General features: G+C 47.8%; 2 protein-coding genes across 2 annotated transcripts in view; one reads left to right on the top strand and one right to left on the bottom strand.

Annotated features, from left to right (window-relative positions):
* LOC142577869 (uncharacterized) overlaps positions 1–5902 on the top strand; it is a 294425-nt gene extending 288523 nt beyond the window's left edge. Inside the window, exons 3-4 of the mRNA XM_075687302.1 lie at positions 519–578; positions 3225–5902. Coding sequence (XP_075543417.1) covers positions 519–578; positions 3225–3664 — 500 coding nt within the window. The 3' untranslated portion in view covers positions 3665–5902. The remainder of the gene's footprint in view (positions 1–518; positions 579–3224) is intronic.
* A 2005-nt stretch (positions 5903–7907) lies between these two features.
* Positions 7908–20936, bottom strand: part of LOC142577712 (uncharacterized) — a 128077-nt gene continuing 115048 nt past the window's right edge. The window contains exons 2-3 of the mRNA XM_075687167.1: positions 11701–11870; positions 7908–9538 (exon numbers count right to left, since the gene is read on the bottom strand). Of these exons, the coding sequence (XP_075543282.1) occupies positions 9260–9538; positions 11701–11787 (366 nt within the window). The 5' untranslated portion in view covers positions 11788–11870 and the 3' untranslated portion in view covers positions 7908–9259. The remainder of the gene's footprint in view (positions 9539–11700; positions 11871–20936) is intronic.

Genomic DNA, 20936 nt, shown 5'->3' with positions numbered 1-20936 from the left:
CAGTTTCTTTTCTTTCTTTTTTCTTCTATATGCGATATTATACAATATTTTTTTTCCAAAGTGATAGAGTAATTGACGCATGTACTTCGTACATTCGGTAAATCTTAAAATTCTCTCGGTTATCTGCAAGAAAAAGAGACAGAAAGAGAAGCCACCGAGATGAGCGCAGTGAATGCCTGGAAAAACATATTTCTCAATTCCCATGTATATGTAGGGCAGATTATGATGTAAACCTCTCTCTCTCTCTCTCTCTCTCTCTCTCTCTCTCATTTCGATGCTACTTCTTTTTGCAGCGATATTTATTTCCTTGGTGTCAGCTTAAGCTCATATGGGACTTATTTCGCCTCAAATACCTGACATTCACTTCTGCTTTCCAAACCCCTGATGGGATGTCTTAAACTTGCATGTGCGTTTCAGTCTCCTCACAGAAGTTGAATTGATTTTTTTTTCCGCAAACACACATTGTTCAAATATGTGACGAACTACAACGCAATTTCTTTTTCCCTTTCTTCTTTTAGTGGTGGTGACCGTTCTGCTGGCGATGTTCTCTGTTCTGCCCCTGCTGATGATGATCATAGGTGAGAGAAATCATGGTGAAGGGGTGGGATTAAAGTGCTCTGTATAATTATTTATTTCGTTCGGCAGATCTCCCAACAAGATAAATGATTATCCAGATACGGTGATTTCAAAGATAAAGCACCGATAAGCTTACTGCTTGTTATACGCTGTGTGTGTTTCGCGGTCATAATTTCCTCAACAAAGGTGATTTAGTATATATATATATATATATATATTTACGTGTGTGTGTGTGTATGTGTAAGCGTGAAGAAAGGGGGTTAACTGAGGGGCTCGATTTTTATTAATCATAAGAAGCCAACAAACAATGACACCAAGGACAACATGGGGGAAATTATTTGTACTTTACTAATTGCGTTAAGGAAATGATAGATTAATGGAAATAAAAACTCATTTAGTCAGAGCACCGCACGCGTAATATGAAGACGTGGGATCGTTCCCCACCTGCGACACGTTGTTTCTTCATCCACTGTCATTGCCATTAATTTATTATTTCTTTAATTCAACTTGTAAGTACAAGTAATTTCCCCTACGTTATCTATGGTGTGCTTGTTTGGTGGCTTCTCATGTTGATGAATAAAAATCGGGCCCCTCAGTTAATTCCCTTTCTTGTTGTTTATAACATTAACGAGGGTATCGAATCTGGCAACATTGATGCCTTCAGGTAGCATGTGTGGGCTTATTGACCAGTTGCCTTCACCCAAAAAAGATCACATACTCGTGACGCCTGCGGCAGAAAGAATGTTCCACCTCCGCTGCCAAGGTTTATGAGTGGTGGCGCTAGCTAACACTACCAAGGTTCGTTCTAGTAGTAAAAACAAATACCCAAGAAAGTGTATGGGGAAGCGGCGCCGCGGTAGCTCAATTGGTTAGAGCATAGTATGCGTAATGCGAAGACGTGGGGTCGTTCCCCACGCCTGTCAAGTGGTTTATTCATGCACTTTCAGTGCCATTATTTTTTATTTCTTTAATTAATGCAGCTAGGTCTCCACAATACACTGGATGAGCTAATCGAGGCACAACGAATAGCGCAATACGAACGCCTGTCCAAAACTAAAACACGTAGGCAAATATTGGATCGCCTATGTATAAGGTATCATACCCAACATGGCGCCAAAGTAGATATGCCCAGACACATCAGAGACATGATAATTGTCTCTCCAATACCCAAGAATATGCATCCCACCCACCATCAGGGTAGACGGGAAAGCAGAGCACGCAATATACAGAAGAAATTCGGTAACAGCAAGGACACCCCATTTGTAGACCGAGCTAGATACAGACACGAGCGCGCCTACACAGCAGTGGTGATAAATTACGAGGGAAAATTCACGACGAGCGCTACACGCTACACGCACAAACCGCAGAGGAAATAGCAATCGCGTTAGCCATATCACAAACACAAGCGGGCATAATCATCAATGAATCCCCGACGGCGATACAAAACTTCGCCAACCGTCGGATCTCCCCAGAGGCACTACGACCCCTAAAATTGGCCACGACAGAAGTGTCCATCTCACCTGGACACCAGCCCACACACTGCCAGACGGTAGCAATGAGGCGGCGCACCGCATGGCTCGAGAGCTTACGGACCGAGCCTCGGTTAGCCCCGCCTCACCGACTACCGACAAGTGGGAGAGGGAAGATCGAATGACTGAATTTGTGGATCCACCAGATCCACCAGTAAGATCCACCAGTAAGGTATGTCACAGAGTATTTGATTGATTGATTGATTGATTGATTGATTGATTGATTGATTGATTGATTGATTGATTGATTGATTGATTGATTGATTGATTGATTGATTGATTGATTGATTGTGGATCTAAAATTTTGGCAAGTATGTTGCCTTCACAACGTTACATCGTAAATGTAGGAGATATGACGAGTAACATTTCAGCTTTCAGTTCCCATCCAACCGCGAGGCAGTTGTTCGCAGTTGAAGGAACGCAGATACACAAATAAAAACAGATGTATATCGCATTCAACATATTCTGACGTATAGACTGTAGGAGACAGTGTTCACAAGCATTTCACAAACACTTCACAAGTCGTCACTCTAAGCAAGAAAAACTCGCCACGGTTGCTTAGTGGCTATCGTGTTCGGCTGCTAAGCACGAGGTCGGGGATCGAATCTCGGCTACGGCGGCCGCATTTTGATGGGGTCGAAATTCTAAACACAAGTATATTCGCATTTAGGTGCACGGTAAAGAACCCTAGGTGGTCCAGATTTCCTGAGTCCTCCACTTCGGCGTGCCTCATAATCAGATCGTGGTTTTGGCACGTAAAACCCCATTTTTTTCTAAGCAAAGAAATAAAGAGGAAAAAATTGAGTTGAAAAATTTTACAATACGACAGGAAAAGCAGAGCAAACGTTGCTGCCTCGGATTCGGAGCTCAGTGCTGCCTTGTCGAAAAGGAAAAGTTGCTTCTTCAATTACAACTTTCTTAACAGCACACATAGCAGTTATCACGAAGAGCAGTGGCAAAGTTTCGAACGCCTTTTCAAGTGTCCAGTGCTTTGGCAAGCTAGAGCGCCACTCAGCGAAATGCGATAGATAGGACCTGCAATTGCTAACGCATCGCATCTGCGAGAGAATATGTTTTCAAGCAGCGTGCCTCCCTTCCGGTTGTGCCTCCTTCGCGCAGGTGTTCAGTACCTGCAGGAATGCCCTAAGGAGCCCAACATCCCCCTGTACCTGCTGATCGGCGGCGCGTTCGGCCTCATCAAGGTGGGCACGCTGCTCTACCACCAGATGCGGCGGCGGCGCTACGAGCGCCTCGACGACGCCTTGGCCGACGGCGACATCGACGAGCTGTGGTCGTCCACTTCGACCAAGGTCACCGAGTACGCGCTCACCATCTTCCTGCTGGTCTGGTTTGGCATGGGCAACTACTGGGTGCTGCACATCTACCGACCCCGATACGAACCACTGCTACGAGAACCCAACAACTACTGCGATAAGACCGTGTACACGTTCGCGCTCATACACCTGCTCGTATGCTACGGCGTCATCGGCCTTTGGGTCATCGAGGTGATCTGCCTCGCGCTGTGCGTAAGGGTGTTCGGACTATGGTGCAAGAAGTGAACGACGCCACCCGTCGCTCCAACCGCAAGCGGACATATTCGCGCGCCGTGCCTCTCCCCCCCGACTCGCTCACGTGATCCTCGAAACGGACTGTGTCACCACGGGGATTAGCTGCGAGCTTGTATGAAGCTTCTTGAAAACAGCTTTTGACTCAGTGGCGCAGACGGGACACGCAGTGTGTCGCGCAGTATGCAGTGGGACAAGGTTGTCCGAGTGATGAACATTGTACTTCGACACGCAGCGATCAAGCTCGATTGCGAGGCGTCATCGCACCAACTTGGCCCCACGCTGAAGAGCGGGGGCGACGACCACTGCTTCCGTTAATGCAGCAGTGCGTGTTCGTTGGAAACAGTGCGTGAAAGGCAAGAAATGTACATGTTTAACTGAAAGGTCAACTGTTACTGTTGCTCGGGTGTTTAAATGATTGCCCTCGCGGTTCTTTATTTATTTTCGCGTTGACCATGTTCCCGTGTGCCGCGGCGTTTTGAGCTTCTGGGAGGAATATGGGAGCTATGTACTCGTCAGTAGGTACCGCCTTGCGTGACAGAGGTACCTATTGGCAGTGCCGAGTGATTGACCCACCCTTCATAAGAGTGACCGACGCCCTTCTTCATTACTGAAGTGGTCTGCCTTTCTTTTACAGATGTACTCTCGTCTCCGTATTGTAGATCTAGTAAGGATTAAACTTAAATAAGGCATTAGAACTAGCTTCCCTCTTTGGGGACTACTTTTCAATCTTGGTCTCAGCTTCGTTCGCTATAGTCAAATATGAGAATCAACTTGATCGAGCCTTAAGCGATAAAACTAGCTTGCTGTTGCAATGTGCCTCTTCTGTGCTTGGTAAATGATTTCAGGTGCCCTCGTCACACCTACTCGAGCTATGCTTGGAATACGAGGTATGGATTTAAAATACCCGTCTAACAGTGTGGCAACGCGGATGGTAATACACCGTGAAACTGACGTGCCGCTCGTTCAGACAGCTCATCTGTGTCGCATTAAGCAACAAGCTCCTCAGTCCACGGCTGCAGAGAGCGAGTATACTACGATTGCCATGATGAAGAGCACACTGGCGACGTGAGTGACGCGTTCTGTACTGTGCCTCCCAAAAGACGCTTAAGGCTTTGTAGTCTTCGGGATGTGATGTTTCTACGAGCAGCGCCTACCGACACTGTCCTTGTATAGCTACAAGATATCCTACACAACACTGATTCATGGCCTCTGAAACCATGCGTGCCACTGTAGGGTAAACCATGTGTCCCTCGATCTCTGAGGTCACAAGGTTTGGTCGCCCCTGGTGTGTTTTCGAATCACGTGGCGGAGCAAACAGAAATGCGCAAGGTAGTAGAAGAAATAAAAGTCGATCCCATCTTGCCAAGGATCAACAACCTCTGTCGGAAATGACCACAAGTTAAACATGAAAATGAGCCGATCGCATGCTACAGGGTAAGATGTTTACAGTATTGATGCCCTTAACCCCCTCCCCCCCCTCCCCTTTAAAAGGGGATTTCTTTAGGGGCTCCAAATTGAGGCACCGAAGCGAAGTTTTGAAGCATAGAGAGCACTGTATTTCGTTCGAATGTTTCTTCTTCGCTTCAGCACCGCGTCGTATCAAGCACGTTCGATTTCTCGAAGACTGCTTCGAACAACTAAGGTTCAGAGATCAAAAAGACTTCGCGAGTTTGGAGTTTGTTGATCGTCTAAAGAGGACAGGTGCTGATTCAAGTGTCTTCTTCGTGTTTTATGGGTCTCTTATAAAGCTAATGTACATCTATAAAATGGCCCAGAATCCTGTTCTGTGTCCCCAAACAGACCTGTACACGGTTGGGACAGTTAAACGTTGACCTGCTTCCCCAAGAACGTGGAACATTCCGAGTGCACATAAATATTGCTCACTGCTCCCTGTCTGCCTGCCTTAATATACGAGCAACGCGAGGTCTGCACTCTTGGCTTTCCTCGGCTGTCAGCCAGTCACATATATACACACATGTTCAAACACAAGACGCGCAAATGTATCTTAACATGTCTACGCATTTCCTATGCTGTTTATTACGCAGCCTGATGTTGGCGAGCCCTGAAAACATGTGCGTGTTAACTGTGTCCCGTGTATTCTCGTACCTTCTCTGTTTACATCTAATCGCAGACGTTACTGGACACGCAAGACAAGGCGCCGCGCTGTTATCGCGGCGATGATCTTCATGTTGGAAACCTTGATACACAGCTATTAAAGGGTGAATCTATCTGGAAATCTTGTGTCATTGCCTTCTTGATTTATATAGTTAACCTTATTAAAAGCCACGACGTGTTGCAGACGGTGTGGCTAACAGCTTCCAGCCAACATGAGACCACAAAAGCGTGATGCAGCAAGCAGCGCGTAAACTTCCGCAGCCTATACAATTGAAATAAATGCATGGAGTTCGTATCATTTGCAAGGCATTAAAAGTACGAACAGAGGTCCAGAGAAAGACGGTAGCTTGAAGAGGTTAACAGGGGCCGCTGGAGCCACCGTTTCGACAAGTGGAATGGTCCTCGTCTGGCCAGCCCTAACTCTACTTAGTCGAAATGTTGGTATCAGCCTCTGACAGCCCTTGTTTATCATTTGGTGTATCCGTCTTCTTGTGAGCCTCTTTCGTGGTAGAACAACTGCACTCTTCGCGATGAAAACAGGTTTTTTTTCTTTGGAAGTGCAGCGTGCGGTCACAACGTGTCACTACAGAAGTGACACGCTGCTTCCCCAGACCCCAGTGCAGCAGTAGTATTACACTCGCACGCGTGCAGCACACACTCGGCGCACCTCGCAGCGGCGAAGAGTGCTGCCTGCAAAGCCTTAGCGCCAAAATGTGGACGCCGCTTAAAAGGACACGAAGGGACTAGATCTATATAACGCCACAAAGACCAAATACCTTTCCTAACCCTGGAAAATTCAAACTTGTATTTTCGGCCATGAATAGCACAGCTGTGCCAAAAGGCAATAAAATGATAACTGAAAAGCATTTAATACAATAACACATCAATAAATAAATAGAAATGCGTTTGCTGAAGCATATATACACAAGTGAAAACTCAGCCAAACTTATCAAAAGCGCTACTGCGCATGTATGAATTCCTCATTAAGTTTACTATCTCCCTCTACCCCACCCTCATTGTAGGGCAGCAAGCCGATTTTCGTTGTGGTTAACCTCCCTGCCTTCTTTTATTTTCATCTCTCTCTCTCGCTCTCTTTCCCACATTTATCTATCTCAAGTATCTATCTCACGTGTTTAACTCAGGACCTGAAAAATCTTGAGTTGCGATTGGTCGGTTTAAAAATGGCGGCAACTTGTGTGTGGGAAGGAAGTAAGGGTGGGTTCTGAGCACATCGCACTATCGAGTGGTTGTATGTGACGCTCTCCAGTTTGAAAACGTTCTGTTTGTGTTTATCTGGTGATCTAGTTCTCTGTTGGATATCTTTATACAAGCGCTAGACCTTGGTTTGATATTTATGGCTTCATAGCGAACTATTTACGGTGGCAACCTGCGGATTCAGTACAAGCTCCGCCTAAGAAATCACACTAATTGCGCTCTGTGCCTCGGCGCGCCAAAGCATACTTCCCGAGAGACGCCAGCACTGAAAAAAAAAGTTTACGCCGTAATGTCGCCGAAATGACCTAATGTAATTGGCTGGCGCGCCTCCGTGAGAATTACGTTAAAGTTGGAGAACGATGCATTTGCCGCTGCAATCTGAGGTTGTCGCAGACTATACACCAGTACCCAAGCTGAAGCGCCTAATTGTTTTCGCGGCATTGAGAAAGGGCGCTCAGTGCATATTTTGCACGTTAAGAAAGAAAGAGAGGCTGCCCCGTCAAAAATCAGGAATCAGCTACCGTGGTCGATCGGTCCCGTCTTCACCACCTCCTTCTTCAATTGTCCGAAGCTGTCTGCGGCAAAACGAAAACATGGATGCCGATTTCCGACCGAGACTCCGTCTATACGGCGCGGGGCTCGGTGGTGGCGCCAGCGAGCCGACGCCGATATCGACGAAGTGCACAGCAAGCGGAGCGAGCGTGCGTGTGTGTGTGTGTGTGCCCTTGAGGATAACAATGGTAGTAGACTGCTGCTTCCTGAGGTGGCAACGTCCCTTTTCACCACACGCGTAAACAAGGCTGAATGAAAGCCGGCTGCTCGTCGGTGACACAAGGAAGTCCTGTAGGCTGTACGCTGCTTGCAGTAACCATCATTAAGTACTCTGGACCAGTCACAGAGGAAGCAAAGCGACAGGAGACGCAGTCGTGTGCATAAGCTACCTTCCTGTGGCTCTTGTTCTAGTCCTATGAATATAGTCACGTATGCATAAGAAGAAACACATGCCGACACACCTGAAGAAGCTTTAGCCCGAAGCCCCACATACGAAACGTAAGAGCATGAGCTCATCATAGGCAACCATTGAGTTAATCTAAATATATCTTTGACGAGATTAAAATAAGAAGCTCAGTTCCAGCGATTGTTTGAAGAAGGGTTTTGATTTCGGCCGTGAAAAATGTCGTTAAAACACTGAATACATCACAATTGCTAAATTATCTTTATAAATTCTTTGTCTCACAGTATACGTGAAATTGCGGTGCTTTGATGACCGAGTTCTGCTGAAGTCACCTTCCCAAACCTTTAGCATACGCTGGAGCGATGCATAATATGCCAGTTGTCAGTTCCAGAGCTCTACTTGGTGCAATCATTTTTGTATCCCTCAGTTTTCGACAATGTTTTACTATTTCCGCGGTACCTAACATGTCCTTTCAATAATATCTACAATTAAACGTTTCATTTTGGCTGCTGTGAATATAATTCAAATAATTTAGTGCAGTCCTGAGTGACAGCGTTTCTATAGGTCTCACACGCATCTGAAAAAGCCAGAAGAATGGTAAATGTTCGTCCTAGCGCGACTCACACAATCGCACCGCCAGCCGCCCTAAATTGGCTGTGATCACTGGAAATAGTTGCAAGGCATGATAATCTTATTGGAAGTTTTATTCTAGCCGTTCTGGAGGTCATGGTTTGCTATCTCTAACACACGGAGCACCTATCTCATAATGGCTAAAAGTTTAGTATCGTTATGACATTACAGCAAAAATAGCGCAAAGCGAAAAACATCCTAACGCTAGCATAATCGTTGTAATAGAGGCCAAATTGAAATACCGATGCTAATTCGTCAACGCTAAAACGGCAATAACGCGTGCAAAGTACTGCTTCGCAGTTGTCGGCCTCGCACAATACCGCGACCACTTGGACTTGAACGGCGGTGGTGCGCATTCTGCATGTCCTTCAAGGGAATGTCCCCAGGGAACGCTGTAACAGCCACGCCCGAAGCACTGCCCCCCAACATATCAGCCCAATTAACTAGGCCGCATGCCCACGCCCAGCGTTCAAAGCTCAGATTAGAGCAACCATATCTAACCATAAGCAGTCATGTGTAAGCTTGGTTCCTGCGGTTCCTGTTCGTACAGTCCTTGGCATAGTCACATATTAACTAGTTACATATCAACTCTCGTATATCCACAGATCAACTCAGGTGTCCACGTATACTTTACGCGAAGTTCAACGCTCTGCTGGAAGCGAGGCGCTGTATTAAAAGGCCACGGAGCACTGCGATGCGGTGGCCATGGGACTCCTTCCGCGGCATCCGAAGGCGTGCTTGAAGGCGTCCATCTGGAGCAGCGGGAAGTTGACGCGATCCTCCGGCGGCAGCTCGAAGCGCGTGTCGAACGCTCGCGCCTGGTATGCGTCGTCGCTGCGCTCGCAGTTGTCGAGCGCGTAGTACAGGAAAAAGAGTTGATCGGAGCTCAGGTCCGGCAGCTGCGCGAACCGGAAGTCCGATCGCCACACCCGCTTCACGGTCAGGAGTTCCTGAAGAACGCAGGCAAACGGTAAGTGGCGCTCACTGGTCACTCTCGTTATGCTGCAAAAGACGCGAAACCGTCTGGCGAGAGCGCAACACGTATGAGGCAACTGGCGCGGAACCTTTCCACAGTCGACAGCAGCGCCAGAACGCACAGCCTAGCGAGTGGCAGATGAAAAAGGGGAAAGGCGCGATGCACATTCGCCGTGGCACCGCATATCATTCATCACGAGGCAAGAGCGTGCGAGACCGGAAAGTGTCCTGTGTGCGCATGCACTGCGTGACGGCAATGTTCGCGGTCGGGATCAGAACCGCGAACACTGCTAAACTTGAGCTCGGCAGCTCTCGATTGGTAATGCACAAAGAGCGGTAAAGCATGGGCATAGCTTCTTCTTATGCCTCGCAGCCGGCGTCGACAACGCTGGGGCGATAAATGAAAACTTACTAAGTTATCTTGTTTTCTCAAATGTCATTTGTTGTTTGATATAGTATTACAAAACGGGCAATAAGTAAAAAAAAAATGAGACGTTCTAGGACCCTCTGATTACTGAAAGGTGCCTATAGCAACGAGCATTCATTCGTCATCGTCGTCATAGTCAGAATTAAGGGACACTAAAGAGAACATGAAGTTGAGCTGCATTAGTAACTTACCCTTATACAATACCGAAAAAGTCACTCTTACCAAGGGAGACAGGCTCGGATGGGACCAGGACTGACGCAAAATGTAAATACAAGTGGCGACGACCCCTTCAAGTTCCCGCACCACCTTGCATGACGTCATGAATCTTGGAGGGTCTGTTAGGAGCTGGTTAATTCTTAGTCGGTAAAGACAGGCTACGTTGTATTCTGAAGAAGCCAATTAACAAGGAAATGCTCAAAACTCAATTACAAGGAAATGCATTGAAATTCATGACAACACACTGAAGTATACTGGCGCTGTGGTTTAGGCATGTAATCCATGCAGACAAGGGAATAGAAGTTTGGCCTTCATTTTATCTTCTCGTAATCAACATTTTAGGGGAAACGAACCAAAAGAATCGTTTTCAAAGCGCACTTTATCAGTTTAAACTGGCATAGTGTTTCTCTGTAGTGTCCCTCTAACATCCATGATGATCACCGCGCACAAAACCTAATGCATTAGGAAAGCACCAACAGTGGTTCTCGTGCTTTTCTAATATTGCAATCATTGTGGTGCACACCGATCATTTCGCCCTGTTCACAATCCTTATTGCAGTTACTATTATCCTCAACAGCCGTAGTAACAGCAGTGTGAGACCCGTGGAGGAAAAGCACCTCGCAAGAACCATCACGTGTGTTCGTTTGCACCGTTCAGGCAGAAGGTGTGCCCCTTGCATTGTCTAATATTTTAAGACTAATTTTCCATCGCTTACGGATTTGTTTAGCTTCCTGTGGCAGCAATTATTCAATCTGACAGACCTCAGTGATCATTATAGCTCTATAGGTAGGTTAGTACATGATATGTCTGCTTAATGACACATGCCTATTAACCACATTTAACGATTATGAGCCTCTTATATCTCAGTAGCACAGACAAATTCTGAAGGATAGGCCAAGAATCGCCACATGCCTAGTGGTACGTCCGGTGGCCCGGGAGAGGTTTTTGGACAAATATAAGAAATCAGAAAATTAAGGAAGCTGATGAAAATCGTTCACTATTACAGTAACACGACCACGATCAACAATATAATAAAGGTGTTATGTAGTGTTATATTATTAAGCAAAACAGAAACGCGTTCACTGCTACTACTATATTGGTTGAATACGCTAGCATATGCCTAAATCCTCAAGGATGGAATAGTCCAAATCATGACAACCAATAATGAATAGGGTAAGCATAAAAAGGTTCGGTTTAAGTGTGCAGCTATGTTACACGAGCTGCGTGAAACCCTCTAAACATAATACGAGTCTTGAATATCAGCACAGAAAATTTGTTTCTGCTGTTAGGTTCAGACGCCAAAATATTTAAGCTGATTTGAAAAAAAGCCCCTGTGCATGCTACTATCGCAATATTATTCTATTATAATAATCAGGTTCGCATTATATGCGCGGTTTTTCGCGCGCCACGTTTAAAATCCTTTGACGCAGCTGTGCGCAAAGATGCATGGTAATATCGAACCAGGCCATGTTGGAGGAGGCACGGATGGCTTACCTGAAAGGCCCAGTAGGCTGCCATTAGAGCCACCGTCTGCTCCAGTAGCGAAAAGCCCGCGGGGCTGACGTCACTCATACTGCGCATGAAGCTGCTCTTGAGTATGTCCGGCGCCCTGATGTAGTCGCTGACCAGGCACTTGACCGTATCCCGCAGCCGACGGTCGTAGCCTGCAGTGTACAGCAGCGGAGCATCGTCAGAAGGCCCGCTGCTGAACACAAAGTCATTATACAACACTGGCATCAAGCCCCTGATTAGGCGGACGCCGTAGCGGGCAATGTGGAAGGCGAACATGGAGCCGTTTGTCGGCACCGAAGCATTCATTACGGCCGCAGGCACGAAGAGGCTCTTTTTCTGGATGTCGTACTGCGGTGACGCGTCCAGTGTGCTGGCCGAAAAGGACAGACCGGCTGGGCGACCAACGAAGGGCTCGATCTTTTCGGCGAAGCGCACGCCGTAAAGAGCCCGCATTAGCTTGACGCTGCTCTCGGTGGAGCCGCGCACTTGATCGAGACGCGCTTGAAGTTGGTACGCGTACGCGGCGTAGCTGGCGTTGCTCATGATCCAATTGGGATAGAAGTACCGCATCCGACTCGTGGACAGCTTGTGGTTAGCCAGGCGCAAGTCAAACGAGTCACCGAAGCCGTAGCCATGCTTGCGGAACCAAGAAAGTCTGGAGAGTCCGCGCTGAAACACCTGTTCCACCTTGGAGGACCAGACACGCGCGAGGGTGTCGAAGTTGGTGTTTCTTATTTGCCGGAAGAATGCCCGCACGTACATCGCTGGCAGCACTTGTTCCACCTCACCGATGCAGAGGTCGAGTCTGGTGCCCTCTCTAAGGCTCGTGGTGCGGTGGACGAGAATCGAGTGCACCTCTTGAAGAGCGGACGAGGAGGTGAACGCTGCGAAAAGGAGGACCACGCGGTAGCCCATGTAGTTGAGCAGTGCGAGATGATTGGGTGACACATTTGGTTTTAGTAGACGCTCAAAGTAAGAAGGGGACTTTACTAGTATTTCTGTACCATCTTCAAGAGCGGTGTAGCGCAAGAATATGACGTCCAGCATCAACTTGACGGCAGTTTGCATATCACCCAGAGGGATCAGGCGGTAGTTCTCGGAACCGAAGTACCGTACGGACGGTGTAACGGCTAAGTCGCAGATGGTGAACATGGTTTCCATTATTAGTCTCGAAGTTTCTTCGACCTCAGGACCTGCCGTCACCATTCTGACCGCCTCCCGTACACTGGCGGTAATCAGATTCGACAGATGTACTCCTGGAGAGCTGCGTCGTTGGAAGAGAGCGGGTTCATCGAGGCCAATGATCATTACGCCCGCCTTTTCCGGGTGAACGTCGATAGACAGAGCGGCGAGAGGTTCGAGGTTCAATTCTCGGGCAAGCTTTCCAGCCACTTCCCAGGGATTGGGAAGAGATACCTCATAGGACCGGTCGATGGGCCAGGACACGCCAAGCAGTTCACTGACCATACTCTTCACGGCGGCGACTCGCTCCTGTTCAGCCTCGTTGACGCATGCACTTAGCAGGTTGCGCGCTATCCTTACGTCGTTATTGCTGTAGTCATTGATGTACCAGAGCACATTGGTCTGAATCTGTTGCGCCATCATCGAGTTTGTCGACGTCGCAGCACCTGGTGCCGGTTGGGGCCACATTCGAGTACGATTGACGCAGACGTCTTCGTAGAAGTTTTCGCAGGGGTCACCTAGCACGAAACTGGATAAATATCGGGCCTCCTTGTCGCAGTGCGCCGTGGCGCAGTAGTATGTGTCCATCTGTGGCACTACCCCTGTTTCAAGCGGGATGGGCGGATAACTTGTAACTGTGATATCTGGAGGTTCCCAAGTCTCTGGATGCTTTGGAATGGAATAGGGCTGCGTTTGAATTGTGTGCGGCAATGTTGGTGCTGATGACGACGTTGTGGTCGGGCTGTGGACGGCGAACCAGCCATGATGCATTTCGGTGAGGAAAATCAGAAGGATTATCCAGCCTGCGCAAACGAACGCGGTAGTCACACCGACAGTGCTCTCTGGATATAAGGACACCGTGCTGTCCTTGTAAAACCAGAATTTTCGGTCGCCTTCAAAGGGTATTGAGACCACTGCAGCAAGCTGGGCTTCTGGCTCTGGTACTTGAAGAAACATTGGCTTCAAGTCCTGTCCAGAAAGCATTTCTTCGTGTTCACGGTGCTCAACTTCAACGCCTTCTTCAACTTGGCCTTCATCAACTTCTTCACTCTCAGGGCTGGGATTTTCAAGGTTCTCCTGGAGGTCGTAGTGCTCAGAAACACCTTCCTCAATAGCGGTTTCCTGGTGATCCATATGAGCAGGAAAGCTCTCAACGTGGGCGGCGTGAGTCGGTGCACTGTATATGGTACCGATCTTTTTGACGGAAGCGTTCATTGGCTCGGCACCTGCGGCACTCACTTTGCGACTTTCTTGCTTAAGACCGCGCAGTTCGCCAATTTCCTCCTCTCCATCGATGGCCGGCACATCGTTGCCTGGATTCTTACCGGTGGCTTGTTGGATGTCAGGGTAGTCATGTAGCGCAGGCGTTGCCTCCCCAGACTCCAGTGCCAATTGTTCTACGGTAGGCACACTGTGTTTCTCCTCCTCTTCGGCTTTCGCATAGTTATTTCGAGGCTTCGGGTCATGAGATGCTCGCCTCGAGCTCGTTTTAGGCTCTGGTTGAATTTCTGTCTTCGCAGCGCTTTCCCTTCGATGTTTCGTTGCTGTCGGTGCCATTCCGGTGCTCTCGGATGCTCGCATCTCCTTAGCTTTTGGCGAGGCAGGCGTGTTCTTCGAGTTTTCGTTGTCCTTTCTAGACACAGAAGCACGCTTGCCAGTGGTATCACTTTCCTCCTCTCGAGGCATAGAAGCGCGTCTACCTTTAGCGTCGCTTTGGCCCGGATGCGCGGTAACGGAATTCATTACAAGTCCAACGTCCAACAAAGTGTCCGACAACTTCGTCGTCACGATGCAATTGTCTTTGTGGAGGTCGTCAACGTTTCGCAAAGCATCGGTGCCATCAACAGCAGCAATGGTATTCCCCTCAGGAGCATCATCAGGCTCTTTCTCAGTAGTCGAAGACTTCTGTCGACGATCCGCGGAATGCTTCCTCTTGTGCTTTTCCGAACGAGTTTTCGACGGCCTTCTCCTTCTCGGAGATGCAACCTTGCTGTCGCTGTCAATCACCAATGCGCGATCTGAATACTTCGGGCCATCCTTTATGCCGTAACGTGTAGTCTGCGAAGAGCTGGCAACGCTTATACTCCTCGGTGTTACGAAGGTATCAGATTCTTCAGAGTCTTCTGGAGCGCACTTAGAGCACGACGACAAAAAGCTGAGCGTTGAAAGATATCTGCATGGATCCCGAAGTGGCAAAGGGCACAGCTGTGGATGTTCCCATTGATCCGGCGTTGCGGTTGCCCGATCTCTAGATATGCATGTCGACCTGTCGCAAACAGTAACTACGTCCTGCTTCCTCCAAACGTCTGTGATGGTGGCACCTTCGAGCTTGTTCTTCCCGTCCGGGACGTCTTCTCTTTTCGCCTCGAAGGAATGTGGGCGCTGCCAGTTCTCAGCGAAACCAGGAACGCCTCGCATGTCGGTGACCAGAAAGCTACCCAATTTCTTTACAGTTACCTTAGCGCCCTCTGCGTTCTTATTAACAAAGCTCGCCAACTCCTGCCTCTTCCTCGGTTCGTTATCCATTTCCGGTCTTTTGCTTTGAACGTTCGATAAGCTAGAAATCGAAAGCTTCAAGCGTTGGACAGCGTCGACGCCGTTCGGTGGAGGCCAATCTGTATCGCTCGGAGTGCTAGACTTCTTTGCAAAAGATTCGTCCGAGGTAGTTTTCATGGAAGAAATTTTCTTGTCTCCCTCGTCATCTTCATCCGGAAGAAGGTTTCCGTGAACAAACACACTTCCTCTGCGGCGGATGCCTATCTTTTTTGGTGTCGTCTCTGTTGGAAGATTTGCAAAGCGTGCCCGAGGTCGACCTTCTAACTTCGACGCCTCGCCACATGCTTCAGCTTCGGCTGGCTTAGTTTTGATCTTTGGTCCCACTGCCAATGACAGTGATGGCTTCAAAAAAGAGCGGTCGTCATCGACCAATGAAGGCTCGATACTTCTTTCGGAGCCTAAATTTCTGAAGGAAAGTGACCTGTTCGGTAAAACTGCAGTTTTGAGAATAGATTTCGCCACTGGACGGCTTTCCGGAAATGACTGATGCAGCTGCTGCTGCTCCTGCTGCAGGAGTGTTTGCTGCTGTGGCAGCTCCGTGCGAACTTGGGGTGGGTATGCCGAGCGGTTCGGGAACATGAGACTTTCTTGCGACTCTCGTTCCATGGAGCTCATGGACAATTGGTCAGAAAAACGACCATCAAAATACTGATCTCTGGTCGCTGTCTGAAGCGCATTGTCAGACGCTTTCTTTAGTACCTTGGCGGCGTCAAGCGTGTCTTTGGCTTGCCTCGTCATGACGTTGACCTTCCCGGAAAGGTCGAAAGCAGCGGCAGTGAGCGGTGGAAGGCGCCTATCCTGGTAAGGTTGAGCTGGCGGAGGTCGAAAAGGCGGCCACTCATTGAACGGTCCTTGCCGAGCGTAGCTCGATGGAGCGTCAGGTGTCATTCTCATAGAGTAGACGTCAATCGGAGAAGACTGAACGGCTCTAAGGAGTGCTTCCCCGTTCAAAGGGCTTACGGGATGATCTGTGTAGTACAATAACTCGGAGCGACCTACAGTTGGCAAGTTGTCGAAATACTGAGAAGCGCTTTGTGTCCGGAGGGAAAATGGGTCGCAGTTGACAGCCGGTGATTTCCAAGACTCTCCTAGGCTGCCAAGAGTGCATATTGTGTCATTTGCAAACACACTTCTATCATCCTGCTCTGCCAAAAGTGTAGGTCTGTCAAAGGGTTTGGCGCCCTCATACACATTGGTCGAATCTTGGACCCTCGTACACTGGCGATCCATATCATATTGCATGGACGCCTGCGGTGACTGTCTCCCCTGTAATTTTCGTTGCGGGCTACAAGAAAGTCTCTTCATAGAACTTTTGCGTGACATCCTCGCTTTGCGCAGGAGATCGCTTACCGGCGTGGAGGTGCCTGATGCGGAATCAATGTTGTTTCTTGTGGACGGTTGTCGGAGATCTTGGGATTTCTTGCGCACGACTCTCGTAGCCGCCAGATGACGCCTCACACCCTTGGGAATCTTTTTTACGGAGTCCTCCAAGCTGTCTGAATCGCTGTCCTTATCGACGGAGTCAAACTTGAACGTGGAATCTTTGCGAGACGCCGACGACATAAAGTCGCCGCCGTAGCCAACGCTTGTCGTGTCCAACTCCATGTCGACCGTGAAGTATCTCTTCTTGCGGATTCTTTTCGTGGATTCTTCAAGCAGATCTGCTTCCATTGAATCCGTACCGACGTCTGACGTCAAGGGCGGGTGCTGTACTTTCTTCTGGTGGCCGTAGATGTCGCAGCAGCGGCCGCAGCACTTGGTGCAGCAGCAGAGCCGCGTTATGTACGGCTTCGGTGGCTGTGGTATGCGGCACACCAATGGCACCGCGAAGTCCAGCAGCTGGCGTTCGTGGCTTTCGATGTTGTCGCGCAGCCCTTCCAGTTCCTCGTTCATCATGTCGAAGAATATCCCGAAGCCAAGCTCTTGCTTCTGGTCTTCGGTTGATCCGGGCGCGGACACCGGCGACCACGCCACTTCGGTCTCGAACTCGTCCTCTTTGTTCGAAAATTCGCGCACATCTTCCAGGCCCTCGGCGTCTTCAGCGTTAGGCCTCTTCTTCTTGTCCTTGCGCTCGCGACGCTTGTCTCGCTTGTCCTTCTTGCGTCCTCTCCTCCGCTTGTTCTTGGGCGCCTTGATCACTTCGTTGTCTTTAGCAGTCAAAAGGTCTTCCGCGCCTTCAACTGACAATAAGTTGCGCGCCTTGTCGGACTTGCCGGCCATGTTCTTAGAACTTCTTTCCCGGAGCAGCGGAAAACGAATGGTTGAGCGTGGAACTGGAAACGACAGTACCTTCTCGCCGCAGTAAGGGCCACCCGAAGCCTTCGGTTTCGTCGAGCGGAAGTGCAGGGATAGCGCGATGCTGGTTGATGAGGCCTACAAATGCTGGAGCAGCTCGCCCGGCATCACGCTGAGATCGCGCTCACCTCGAGCTCTCTCTCTCGTTGTTCTTTTTATTGAGCAATGGTACTTACCCACTAGAGGAAGGTAGAGAAGAAGCAGGTAAAATTATTTTAAAATTAATGATAAAAGAAATAATACTACATGCATACCTCAAGTAATTTGTACCAAGCTTTAAAAAAAAGTTTTATATCTTAGGCGACTGAGACAAACGGAATATTGTTCCTGTTGCGTCTCCTCCGTCTCGCGTCCCCGTCGCATAGTGATGGCATTGCATCAAGTTAAACCAACAAGCCCGATGCAAGCGCAAATTATTGAAACTGAGTCATGCCTTGAGATTTCATGGGTGTGAGCGAAATTATCTCTGCCTGCAACTTGCACCGTTGGGGTCTGCTATCGCTCGCCGACTTCATTAAGCGAATTCACTGCGAACTTAAACCGCCAATTGGACTTTGTGCAAAACAGGTTCCCAACGACATCGATCACTCTTGCCGGAGACTTGGATTACCCTGACATTGGTTGGCAGTTGTTCCGATCCAAAAAAACGGCACAGGAAAGCAAGAATAAAAAAATTTTCTTGACGTGCTTGCCTTGTATAATTTACAACAAGCTCTCTGCGTACCCACACGCGACCTTGCAATCCTTGGCCTCCCACTAACCACACACCCTGAAAATATGAACATCTATGCGCTTGAAAGGATAAATGACCATAAAGTGCTGCATTGCGATTTTTATGCAACAGATCTAGTTCCTGAAACAAAAAAGAAAATAATAGTTGATTATTCGTGCGCTTACACTGAAATGATAAACGACGAAGTCTAATCCTTTGCGGCAGACTTCTTATGTTCATTCCATCTGAACGGAATAGATGAAAACTGGAGAAACGTTCGAGGCAAACTTACGTCATTAAACCACAAATACATTCCGAAGGTTGTAATCACATCGTCTACACAAAACACGTGGTTTACCACGAAGTTCAAACGCTGCATAAACAAAAAGAAGCGCTTATGCTCAAAAGCCGAACTCAGAGGATCTAATTGAACTTGGAAATTGTACCATGAACATGCGCAGCTTTGTCAAAAGGAAATTCAAACAGCTCAAAATAAGTTCTACAATCATGACATTTCCACCCTTCTACGAAGCAACCCAAAAAGGTTTCGAAAGTGATTAACCCCAAGTACTCTTCACAGACTCATATATCAATTAATAAGGACGGACAATTTTTTCCACCGACAGAGACAGTTGAGCAACTTAACAGTCTTTTCAGCTCCGCATTTACCGATAAACTACCCCTTCCTTCTGACCTGCATTTTACATGTCTAAGTGCTAACATGGATGACGTAACCATCACCCATCAGGGCATTTCAGCAGCTATAGATCGATTGCCAATTAGATCTTCACCAGGTCCTGACGGCATATGCCCAAAACTTCTAAAGCTAACTCAGCCTTCCATATGCCGCATTTCAACGGCTTTGTTCCAACAGTCTATCGACTCCGGGCGTATGCCAGATGACTGGAAAATCGCTCACGTTATTCTCGTACTAAAATCCTGTGACCATTCAAAATTTGGAGGTCGCTTAAGCTTCGCCTTTAAGAGTGGAACGCGATAGCGTTCAAAAACCCTTTACTGTTTTTCATGCTTCCCGGCAACTGCAGCTTATGTGACCGTAACCTTTATCGGGAAACGCTGGCTGCGAACGCTATGGATGAAGGCGAGCTTTCTGGTAGGAACGCGGCCTCTTGCGTGGGTCGATCTTCTGTTATTGTTTCGCATTTTTTCATATTTCACTCTGAGATGAGCTAACGTAAAGTTACATGCGCTGTCGGTGTTTTTTTATAACATTTGTTTGTGGGCTGCGGTTCTCAAGATTCCGAGGAATAACTTCTTTGTAAAGAATGAAAGACAAACTACGAGCAACTTTGGTGGTAGAGAAGTGGTTGGGTATGCGTGGTTCGGAATTTGGTGCAAAATATTTTTTTCCGAGGTGACGTCCCACGCCGGACGCCGGATTTTCTGCGGCACGGTCTCCTTAGCGTTCTCGCGTTAATAGCTTCGAATTAGAATTATTTTGCTAAGATCGCTTGCAAACTTCTAGGGCATATCATATCATCAACAGTTATGAAATATCTAACGAAGCACATTTTTTTTTCTTTTATGATCAGCATGGCTTTCTTAAAGGACGTTCCTGCGAAACGCAGTTGTTCGAATTAATTACTGATCTCCATAACGCCATACATTCTTTATCGGCAGTGCATGCCATGTTTATAGATTTCAAGAAAGCTTTTGATAAGGTTCCACATATCCGGTTATTAAAAAGAACTTACACACCTAAACATAAACACGAAAATTCTCAAGTGGATCGAAAGCTTTTCACGGGCCGCTCGCCAGACAGTTTCTGTAAATCAACACCTATCTCACGTAGCCCAACCTGAATTTGGGGTGCCCCAGGGAACCGTACTTGAACCGATTTTATTTCTAATATACGTGAAGTACCTAAACGCTAACATATGCTCCACAGTACGATTGTTTGCAGGCGACTGCGCGATATACAGACCGGTCACTAATACCTCGAATGTTGACAGGTTCCAGGATGATCTAAACAATATTAATAGATGGTGGAAACAAATGTGTTAAAAACAAAATTAATTGTATTTACTACATCAAGCCCAGCAGTCGAATGCCGTCGCGCAATAAATAACATGTTCATGAAAACGGTGCCTAATGTAAAATATTTAGGAATTATTTTGACATCGGATATGTCGTGGAATCGCCGTACAGGTAAGGTTGTTAGCAAAGCATCTCGCGTACTAGTGTTCATTAGACGGAACCCAAACTCTGCTAACACCGATACAAAACTACTAGCTTACACTACATTAGTATGTTCAAAAATAGAGTATGCATCTACAATATGGAACCCTTATCAATTATACCTGATCAACAAACTACAGTCGCTTCAGAACAAAGCCACTCGTTTCCTTACAAGGAAGTATTCTCGAACATTTAGCGTAACGGAGATGAAAACATCGCTCAAGTTACCTTAACTTGCAGATCGTAGGCGTCAGGCACTGCTGTACTTTTTCCA

The sequence above is a fragment of the Dermacentor variabilis genome, chromosome 4 (genome assembly GCF_050947875.1).
Source record: "Dermacentor variabilis isolate Ectoservices chromosome 4, ASM5094787v1, whole genome shotgun sequence".
In the NCBI taxonomy this organism is placed as follows: domain Eukaryota; kingdom Metazoa; phylum Arthropoda; class Arachnida; order Ixodida; family Ixodidae; genus Dermacentor; species Dermacentor variabilis.
Note: the sequence above shows the minus strand (reverse complement) of the source record. Positions and strands in the feature narration are given on the sequence as shown.